The sequence below is a fragment of the Sparus aurata genome, chromosome 6 (genome assembly GCF_900880675.1).
Source record: "Sparus aurata chromosome 6, fSpaAur1.1, whole genome shotgun sequence".
NCBI lineage: Eukaryota > Metazoa > Chordata > Actinopteri > Spariformes > Sparidae > Sparus > Sparus aurata.
The window spans coordinates 24,829,196-24,840,046 of NC_044192.1; the positions used below are offsets into that span (position 1 = coordinate 24,829,196).

The 10,851-nt window shown below is 41.4% G+C and overlaps 1 protein-coding gene across 1 annotated transcript; it reads left to right on the top strand.

Moving 5' to 3' along the window:
• Positions 1-4,872: 4,872 nt before the first annotated feature.
• On the top strand, positions 4,873-10,797 carry lhfpl5a (LHFPL tetraspan subfamily member 5a). The gene is made up of 3 exons (XM_030420288.1): positions 4,873-5,492; positions 9,529-9,765; positions 10,531-10,797. Exons 1-3 carry the CDS (start codon positions 5,090-5,092, stop codon positions 10,539-10,541), a joined length of 651 nt encoding a protein of 216 aa, XP_030276148.1. The 5' UTR covers positions 4,873-5,089; the 3' UTR covers positions 10,542-10,797.
• The last annotated feature ends 54 nt before the right edge of the window (positions 10,798-10,851 follow it).

Sequence of the window (10,851 nt, forward strand, 5' to 3'; positions counted from 1 at the left end):
TCATATCTTTCTGTTGAATATAAGCTGTGGTCTGTTAGCATAGCTTAGCATCAAAAGTGCAACATGTAAGGATTTCAGCTGAAAATATTCAAAAATTATCCACAGAATGGGAAGAAGGTTTTGACATTATGACGTCTACATCTGCTGAAGTTAGCATGCTAACCGGCTAGTTACATGCTAGTTAGTTACCTTTAGAGGCGCTGCTAGGCGTCGGTGTATTTTGTGAACTTTAAATGGAGTTAAACTAGCTGTTACTACCTTTTCCCAGCGGCTCCGGAGGATGAGTGACCCCTGTCAGCAGCAGCTGAAAGGCGGGAGGGAGGCCAGAGAACAGCGTGGTTTATCAGCTGTGTTTAGAGCTGGCTGTAGCATTTCTTATTTAGTGGCACATATAAGAGTGGTATCTATTTTTTCCCCTGACTCTGGCAAGAAAGTATGTTTCACTAATGTTTTAAGTATTCTTTTTAAAGCTGCTACAAGGAGCTTAATTGTTTGCAGATTTTGGAGCCCCCTGTGGACAAAAGCAGTATGAGCCCCCCCGCCTCGTATTTGAAGATCTTGATCTGGTCAGCGCCTGCATTTGCTCTTAAATGGAGTGAAACAAACAGGTAACTTTTTTGTTATACTATTTATATAACAGCAGCTTGCAGGGTGCATGAGGACGTGGTGATTTGGCTATTTGTGGAAATGTAAGATTAATAACTCTAATATGATGAAGTTGAGACGAGTAAACTGTTCTAGTGCCATAATGTTCCATCAGACTACAGAGCAGCTTCTCTCCTCAGCCCATGAGAATCCTCAGTGCCTCCTCAGCACTGTGTCATAAAAAAAAAAGTTGTTTTATGATTTATTAGACCCCAAGAATTATACACAAATAGCTCATCTTCCTCCTGGTCTCGTAGGTCATGTAAAAGCATCAGTGTTAAAGTGAGACTGTTTCATAAGCAGTTAAAAGTTCCTTGTGGTGTGTTTAATCTAAATCTGTGAAGGAAACTGTAGCACTTGCAGCAAACAAACATTTTAGATGTATCCCGATATGATGACACATGGTTTGATATCATTCCCTGATATAATGGATGTTCATAAAACTATTCACACACTGATCACCAGTCACAGAGGGATGTAAGAGTGGTGAGCGATCGGCAATGAGTCAGAAACATGATCCCCTGTCGAGCAGACCTACATTCCAGCTTCCAACCCAGGGGGCACAGGCTGACCCACACTTTGGTCCATTTCTGCCCAGGCTCCGATGCTTCCTCCTTGGCTGTGACCAGGCAGCAGCCGGGGTGGAGGCTGGAGGGTGGCTCGTAGTGGCTGCAGCAGCCTCGGGGTGTTTCAGAGAGGTGGTGACACTCATTGACTGAGTTACTGCTGCATCACAGGGCATGAGGCCAGAGCGTGTGTGTGTGTGTGTGTGTGTGTGTGTGTGTGTGTGTGTGTGTGTGTGTGTTTGTATGTGCGTGTGTGGGATGAGAGGAGGAGGTCAACAAGGAGTGGTTGTTCTTCGGTCCCCTGCCCCGAGCCCACTGCATGCCTTTACTCACACATTGACTAATGGAGTCCATCTGTGACAGCTTACAACCCCCCATCACACACACCTTCAGAGAGAAGCTGCCCCGACTTTATTTAAAAGTGAGAAAAAGTATGTTTTGTGAATTCTGGATTAAAAAAACAAACATTTCCTGACACAACAGAATTTTAATGGTTCATGAAAGTGAGATCACAAGCTAGTTTCACCGACTAACTACCTGTCGTTAAATCAGTACAATTACCTAATTATTCAGTGTGCTCATCTTCTCTTGTCATCCTGCCCCGACTCATTTCTGCGAGGGCAATCCTGCACCCTGTTTCTATGGAAACAGCCTCCGGAGCAGGCAGGCAGGCAGGCAGAAAGGGACAGGAAGAGATGCTGAAATGGCAGAAAAGCTTCTTTGTGCTCTCAGAGGCTTTCGGAGCAAATAGGCCTAATGGGGTTATCAAAGGGTTAATTACACACACGTACGCACGGCATCCACCTGAGGCGAAACGGAAGATAAGGAGCATCACCAGAGTCCTAAATTCCTCTCGAAGGCAAAGTGACAGAGCTCTACAGATAACTTTTTAAATCAGTTTCTATTTAAAGACTTAGTAAAACAAAAAGTGTTTAATTTAGTTTAGCTAAGACCGGTGTCAGTCATGATTCGCAGTCTTCTCACTGATATGGACAGTCATAGTTGATGCATCCACTTGGAGAACAAACGCAGGCATGTACAAACGCACAATATAAAAAAATAAAAATGCAAAGGAAAAGCATCAAATCCCATCCTCTGTCTCGTCTACAGGCTTCACACACACACTCTCACACACGCACACACGAAATCTTACTCCATTCTGCATGGGGAAATTGGATTGCTGCTCCTGAATAACTTGATTATAAACAGCCTGCCTCTCACTCTGGGGCGGTATCACTTAATAAAGCTAAGTGCATTGACACGCCAGCGCCCACACACAAAGACATGGGCACACAAAGACATGCGCGCACACACACACACACATGCACACACACACCGCTGCAGATGTGTCAACCCATTACATGTGTTCAAACAGTAAAGAAGAATATGAAGCAGGCTGAACATCACAGACATGATTCAGGGGAAATGATGGATTCAAGGTCAAGAATCAGGCTCCAGGGAGTCTGATAGAGGCTTTGTACAACTAAGGATCGGCTGATTAGGACCTGAAGGCTAACGACAGGTCAAATATGTCAGCATCGAGCACGTGAAAAGGCTTCTTTAAGTCAATACAGTCATGTGTTGTTGCAGTGCAGCAGTATCTGGGCCAACACCGAGAACAAAAGCATGGAACAGCAACATGGAAAAACACTATGCAGCGACCGAATGAGTTACGTTGCAGCAGCACAACTCCTCTTTTGTTGTTGTGGACATAACTGCATTCACAGCCCACATGTGACTGTGACGATACATCGACATGATCATTTAATGTTGCTGAAATAAACGCAGCAGACGTGACATATCATGCTGGGTTTTTCCCCATGATTGATGATGACGATCGAGTGAATACACAACATCAGAAGGAAAGGAGGAAAGTATGACATTCTCTTACACAAGCTCAAGGGTTTATAGGCCAGGGAAATATTGTACTGTTAAGTCTAATACATTTATATGAGAGCTGTAGTTAATAGTCATTTACTCTATTTATATTTACTCCACCATTGACACTTGACACCTACCCACAAGTGAACTGAAATGTAATTTTTTTTGGCGCTGATGCCGATAAAAGGAAGTCAAGAATTTTGAGACTGATATGTCAGCCAATACACACACATTGTTGCAACAATCCCTCAAATGTTGTCGTCAAACAATTGTGACAAAGATATAAAAAAGGGAGGATTTTTTTTTTTAACCTTTTAATAATAATCTTTATCGTCTAAAAGGACATCAGGGCACTAAAACAGTAAACTTACTTGAATTCAATTATTTAATTACTCCGAAGCATCTTTTGCACAATAATGCACAATAATCTCTAAGGAAAAAAGGTTTGATATCAGCGTATATCGGGGCAACATATACACAGATACCCTTGTATCTGTGATGGTTAATAGAAACACATCTGCCTTGTTCGGTGAAGGTACGAGGTTCAAACCCTGTCAGTTTCCTTCAGATGAACCCCACTGGGTTGGTTAATTAGTCACTTTATTCTTCTTAATCTGTGTGATCAAAGACTCATGAACACCCAGCTTGGTGACTGTCTGGAAGGGGATTTGTGGAAACCTCAACCGGGTTCAGAATCACTGGCATGGTGATGTAGTTACACTGAAGCTCAGTAGCTCCATCTGGTGTGAGACTGTAGTACATACAAGTCACCTGGGGTGTGTTTCCATCATTGGCTCACCAGTTTATTCAAAGACAGCTGCAATTTTTGAATAGTAGCCGATTAAGATATGTCAAAGTCGATGTGTACTAATGGCCCGAAATAGACAAAAGTCAAAATCAGGAGGGCAAATAAAAACAGACAAACTTATCCTAAAAAGGGGTGAGGCAGAAAATAAGGCCGAAAAGCCAGGAATGAGTAGAAATGGGCCGGTATGTAAATCCTACTACAGTGCTGATGAGGAGAAGTGTGAACTGGTGAACAGGTAGGCGGTGGAGGTGAGGTGATGGGGAGTCGCTGGATCTGAAGTAACAGGACAGTTGGTATGTGGCAAGGATCGCAGAGCACACAACAAAATGATGTGTGACCTGTGTGGGCAAAGTAGTAACATTTTAATATAAATAGGAGCATATAAGACGGACTTGAAACATCGTGGACACATTATTTCATTTGTCTTGAGCAAATTAAACATGAAACTTGATGTTGGTCTGACCAAGATAACTTTTAAACACTTTAATAAATTAAAGCGATGAGAGCCTGTGACCTTAAAGGAGGCACTGTGTAGTACTACAGACTCGGAAATATTCATTTTTTCTCATGACTGAATAAACAAGCTTGTTCTCAGGGGAAAATAAGGCACCCAGAACACAGTTTGAAGCTAGACAGGTGGCAGGGTCCGCCAAATATAAACAGAGGAAAACAGTATGAAACCGTGTTGTCCTTTAAGGTCAGTTTGCTTATTTGGTTTATTCAGTCATGAAAACAAAGACAATCTGTTTATAAGGTTCGTCGAAGAATCAGTCAATGAAGATCTTTCTCTCTCTCTTAAAAGGTCTTCCCTGAAACGACATAGTGCACCTTCAAAAGTGAAAGGAGAACAGCCACTTATCAGAAGTGTTACTCGACTCTGTGGATCATTTAACCATTAATCATTCATTATCTGAAGACCACAGCCTCCCCCTTGAGAGGAAACACAGCTGACACAGATGCGATTTAAACGCACTGGACAGAGTACGTTGGTGTGTGGAGACACATTTCCTCTGTGGAGTTATTTCTAATGTTAGATTGATATTTCATCCAGCAAGAGGGGTTTTAAAGAATGCTCCTGTTGTAACGAGAGGATAAAGGCTGTTACCTGTTCGCTTTTTAGCACTTTTACAGACAACAGAAAACGCAACAACGAGGTTTTCCCAAACTTGTTTACACCCGTGGAGGAGCGATGCTTCCGGCGCAGGAGGCAGCCAAAATCTACCACACCAACTACGTGCGTAACGCGCGCGCCGTGGGCGTGCTGTGGACGGTGTTTACCATCACCTTCGCCGTCATCACCGTGGTGGTGTTCATCCAGCCCTACTGGATCGGGGACAGCGTGAACACGCCGCAGGCCGGCTACTTTGGCCTCTTCCACTACTGCATCGGGAACGCGCTCACCTCGGAGCTCACCTGCAAAGGGAGCGCGCTGGACTTCGGCTCCATCCCGTCCGGCGCCTTCAAGACGGCCATGTTCTTCGTGGGGATCTCCATGCTGCTGGTGGTGGGCAGCATCGTCTGCTTCAGCCTCTTCTTCTTCTGCAACGCGGGGAGCGTGTACAAGATCTGCGCCTGGATGCAGCTGGCCTCCAGTGAGTTGACCAGAGTTCGTAGCCAGGTGCAGGTCACTGTGAGAGAAGTTTAGGTGAGAACGTTAAAGGGGCACTGTGTGGTTTCGGAGAAGAGATTCAAACTCAAATATTAATGAGGTAATAAAACAAACTCAGGGACCTTTTTTCCATGATTGAATAAACAAGCTGTTCTCAGAGGAGGATACGGTTCCCAGAACACTGTTTGAAGCTAGAAAGGTGGCAGGGTCCGCCACATATAAACAAAGTAAAACAGTATGACATTTTCATTCAGTTTATTTATTTTGTCATAAAAACAAAAAGTTTGCTAATTTTGTTTGTTTAGCTATTAAAGAAACAGTCAAGGATGATTTTTCTCTTTTGATTAAAGTTTCTTCCCCAAAACTACATAGTGCACCTTTAAAAAAAAAAAAAAAAAAAAAAAAAAAAAAGGTTGTCAAGACAAACTGAGAGAACAACAGTTCTGATTTTGCAGAGATATCTATCGAGGGTAGCATGCTAACCAGCTACCCCAAAGCTCCGTGCTACCAATGTTATCACCAACAGTGCTCTGAGCTCCCAGTCTAGACTGCTAGCTGCACAGCTAACTGTGCTAACTAGCTAACTGCACGACAGTAGGCAGCAGTTGGCGGTCTCTCTGGCGATATGCCGCTGCCCACATTTGTTTTGAGGATACGTTTACTATGTGGTCAATTCCTACATGTTGCACCTTTAAAAATTTTGTCTCAAGTTGTGGTCTTTGAAGTAAAACTAACATTTCATATACAAAACAAAAGTAGTGCAAAAACCAAGAAGAAAATACAGAAAGATAGTTCTCAACTTAATTTTTTACAAATAATGGGTTGCATATGTATGGAAGCCCTTTTTTCGCCAGTTAATAAAAAGACAACAACGAAAAGTTAGCCTTGATAAAAAGTGAAAAAAAATCCTGTGGCTTTTCTGCATCTCCAGTGCATTTGCTGTATATTACATCACCGGCAAGGACCTTTTTATAGTACATCATAGCACTCAATCTTCCCCTTCATGCATAATTCTAACCCCAAAAGCGTGGAACAAAACCAATTACAGTTATTGAGTTCTGAATGAGTTATTTATTCAGCTCTGTTCATTTAAGCAAGTCTTGAAAACATAGAAAATCTTACTTGGTCTAACTTTTGAATAATCAGTTACACACCGAGAAGGCTACAAAAGTATTGGGCTGGGCTGTTATTTCTTCACAATGTATCATTCTAAAAATGTGCCGGTTTTCTGTGTAGATCTGATGTGTAAGTAATAACTGTAGCTGTATGTGGAATATAAAGTGAGATATTTCAGGACATCTGGCCCCGCTTATCACTGGCCCTTTGGTTATTCTTGGAAAAAAGTGGAGTACATCTGAGCCTCATGCAGAAATACAAGGAAAACCACACGCCAGCATTAACAGGGTCCCGCAGGAGAACAATAAAAAACTTTGTCTGGGATAATCAGAGGTCAGACCAGAACATCAATGAAAGACCAAAGTGATGATTTCAAATGGTGATTTCAGTAAAAACCTCCAGCGACTTCTCTGTTGTTGAACACACACACACACACACACACACACACACACAGGCACAAGGTCAGAATTGAAACCTGAGTCTGTTTTGTGCAACGTGAAGCAGCTTGTGAACAGATGTAGCTGCAAGTGAAAGGACGAGCCTGTAATGAAACAAATAATGAGACTAACCTGGAGGTGTGCTGTTACACTTTCTCCTCAGCCTGCTCCCTCACACCTGCCCCTCAGTGTGTGTGCCTCAGTGAATGCCAGACTCTTTGTGCCTGTATATTACACACAGCCTCTAATTGTATCTAGTTGTATAATTATTTCTTTAGAATCCAGCCCGCTCTCTAAATTAGTCTGAAAGGATTACTTCGAGGTCACATAAGAGGTTTTGCATTTTGCATTTAAAGATACCAAAACCCAGGAGAAAAAAAAGAATATATATATATATATATATATATATATATATATATATATATATTGATATATATATATATATATATATATATATATATATATATATATATATATATATATATATATATATATATATATAGATATTGATATATATATATATATATTGATATATTGATATAATGTAATTGAATAACTGAGCCCTGCTGATTTCAGGTTGCGTCAACATTTAACTTCCAGGTGAGAAGCTACAGTTAAATCATTTATCTATCTTATAGTCAGGAAGAAACCTGAGAAAGTGAGCGTGAGAACACAAGTCAGTGAAGGTGTCTGAGGCTCAGAAAGTGAAAGCGAGGTGTGTTTGTGTGCGTGTGCATGTGTGTGTGCGGTAATGTTTCACCTCATCACCTGATACCTTGCATGGCCCTTCATGCTGAGGTGGGCGGCTGTCTGTCTGCACAATCAATAATGGATGAACAAGTTCATCTTTCTGGAGCTGAGATGGAATTGCTAGGCAACTCACCTGTGTGTGTGTGTGTGTGTGTGTGTGTGTGTGTGTGTGTGTGCGTGCGTGTGTGTGTGTGTGCGCGTGTGTGTGTGTGTGTGCGCGTGTGTGTGTGTGTGTGTACCTGAATGTGAGGAGTGTGTATATAGAGGCTGTTTAATTTCTCTGGTGGCGTCTTTGTTTTGTTCTTTGTTTCGACGGTGGAGGTGGACAAGGTGGTTTGTGATGTTGCCCGTCTACAGCAGCAAGACGCTCTCCTACCAGTCAACATTTCGTTACATAAAAATCAAACACAGTCAGTGAAGGAAGTATTTTAGATCCTTAATTCAGTTGAAGCACTAAAACCACAATGGAAAAATACAATACTACACATTTAAAAGCGAAATTCCTGCGATGAAAATATTGCTCAAGTATGTAAGTAAGATCAGGAAAATGTGCTTAGATTATCAGTAAAAGTACTTCATACAGAAAATGTCCCATGTGACTGCTTTACTTTTATATTGTATATCATTATATTATTATATGACTCATTCAGTAATGTTAAAACGTTGGTTTACAGTGTCAGTTTGTTGATGTGGAGCTGATTTTGAAATATTTTGTACAGCACCGCAATTACTGATTATATCAATTATGGATCAATATGCTGATTATTTTCTCCATCAATCAACCATTTAGAAAATAGTGAGAAATGTCCTGGACTGCAAGATGACCACAAGACGATTACAAACAATTTGAGATTGAGAAAAGCAAAATCATCACATGTTCACATTGGAGAAGCTGAAAACCATGAAATGTTTTACATAAAAAAAAGTGATTCTCAAAATAAACTGCAATTAATTTGCTGTCAATCAGTTTATGTTTCAGCTCTACTTGTATGCATCGATGGAATGAAACTAAGTACATTTACTCAAGCACTGGACATAAGTACAATTTCCACTACATTTTGGAGACAGATATTGCACTTTTTATTGCAGTATATTAAGTTGATAACTTAAGTGACTTTGCAGACTGCACACTGCATCAGAGCCAAAACAGCACGTTTCTATATGAAGTTATTTGATCACCAACTGAATAAGAAAAAAAACCTTCATTCTGATATCAGACCAGATAATAATAGCAGACCAATAGTATCCAGTATAAACAAAAATTTAAATATATGTATAATTTACTTTAACTTGTACTTTTTTGAAACCTAAGTAGATTTGATATCAGATACTTCACAACTTTTATCCAAGTGATATTGTATGGTTGATTTTCACTTTGCCAAAGTAACATTTTCACACGATATCTTTCTTTTACTGAAGAATGACAGGTACTTTTACAACACTTCTTATACTTATAGTTGGTTACTTTTTATTATAAAGCCACATTTTTTGCCTGCAAAAATATTAATTTGCAAAGTACCCTTGTAATGTCAGCTCTCACATGTACAGCAGTGAAGTGGCATTAAAAGAATATACTCAAGTACCTCAAATTTGTACTAAAGAATAGCACCCACATCAAAATCCTCTGAAGTTTGTGTATTAATTTGAATAAATCGACAGCTACTGCTGATGGCAGTGAGGTCTAAATCCTCTCTCCTGTGCCTCCCTCGCTCTCAGGTACCTGCATGGTGATTGGCTGTATGATCTATCCTGACGGCTGGGACTCGGAGCAGGTGAAGCGCATGTGTGGCCAGCGGACCGACAAATACACCCTGGGCAACTGCACGGTGCGCTGGGCCTACATCCTGGCCATTATCAGCATCATGGACTCGCTCATCCTCTCCATGGTGGCCTTCAGCCTGGGCAGCCGGCAGGACAAGCTGCTGCCCGAGGACTTCCAGGTGGAGGGCAAAGGTACCAGAGTGAAGGGGAGGGCGGAGAGCTGGGAGAGGAAGACACTGGCCGGAATGAGGATATTTAGCAGGAGGAAAGGAGGAGATAGGGAAAAGCGTGGAGTCCAGGATGTTGGCAGGAGGAAAGGTGAAAGGTTTCATATCAGTGGTTAACCTACTCTCTGCAGCGCGTACTTTAATTTTCTGGAGGTATTTCTTCATTAGAAGTAATACGTTGAAGATATATTGGGTTTTAGTGCCTTTCTCTGTACATATCCCATAGACTTCAATACAGCTGGCACCAGTCCGACCCCAAAGATTTACTGAGGTCATGACCCCTTTCTCAAACAAATAATTTAAATGACTCAGTCAATATATTAATCACTCCTCTAGCACCCTTGAGGTTGACATTTAGTTTTTGATCAACAATTACAGGATGGATGGCCGCAAAATATGTGACAAACATTCATGTTCCCCAGAAGATGAACCATGCTACCCTTGATTGCCTTGAGCGAGCTTGAGCATCATTGTCGGGTCAATCACGTACCCAACAACCTCAGCTGCACTTAGCATTTAGCACCAGTTACAAAATGTGGCATGCTAACACGCTAAACTATTCACCCGCTAAACATTCAGTCCGGCTGCTAGCACGGTGGCAGACCCTTTTCATGTAAAAGGTGTAGTCTGTACGTATGTTAACATCCAGCTCAGTTACTAATGTAACAACACAAAGCTACGCCACTGTCTGTACTATACTTTCCAGTAATGTTTTTTCTCTCGACTACAGATAACGCCTAATCCCCCTGTGGACAGCAGAGGGAGGAGCTGGAAGAGACTTAACGAGGACCACCGCTGGCACGAGGGATTCAGATGTTTCAGAGGATTCAGGATGGTTAATTACAATCTAAAAATAACTTCATCCTGTCCCTTAAAATTGTGACATCTTATTAACACCGTCCACCTCAGCTCAGACCTCACAGTCCAAGATAAATTCAGTTGTTATTGTGTTTTGAAATAAAACATGTGAATTTCTGGACTTTGTTTACAGAAATGACCGGTTCCTTGTCATTTTCGCAAGATCATTATCATAAATGTTAAGACACTATAT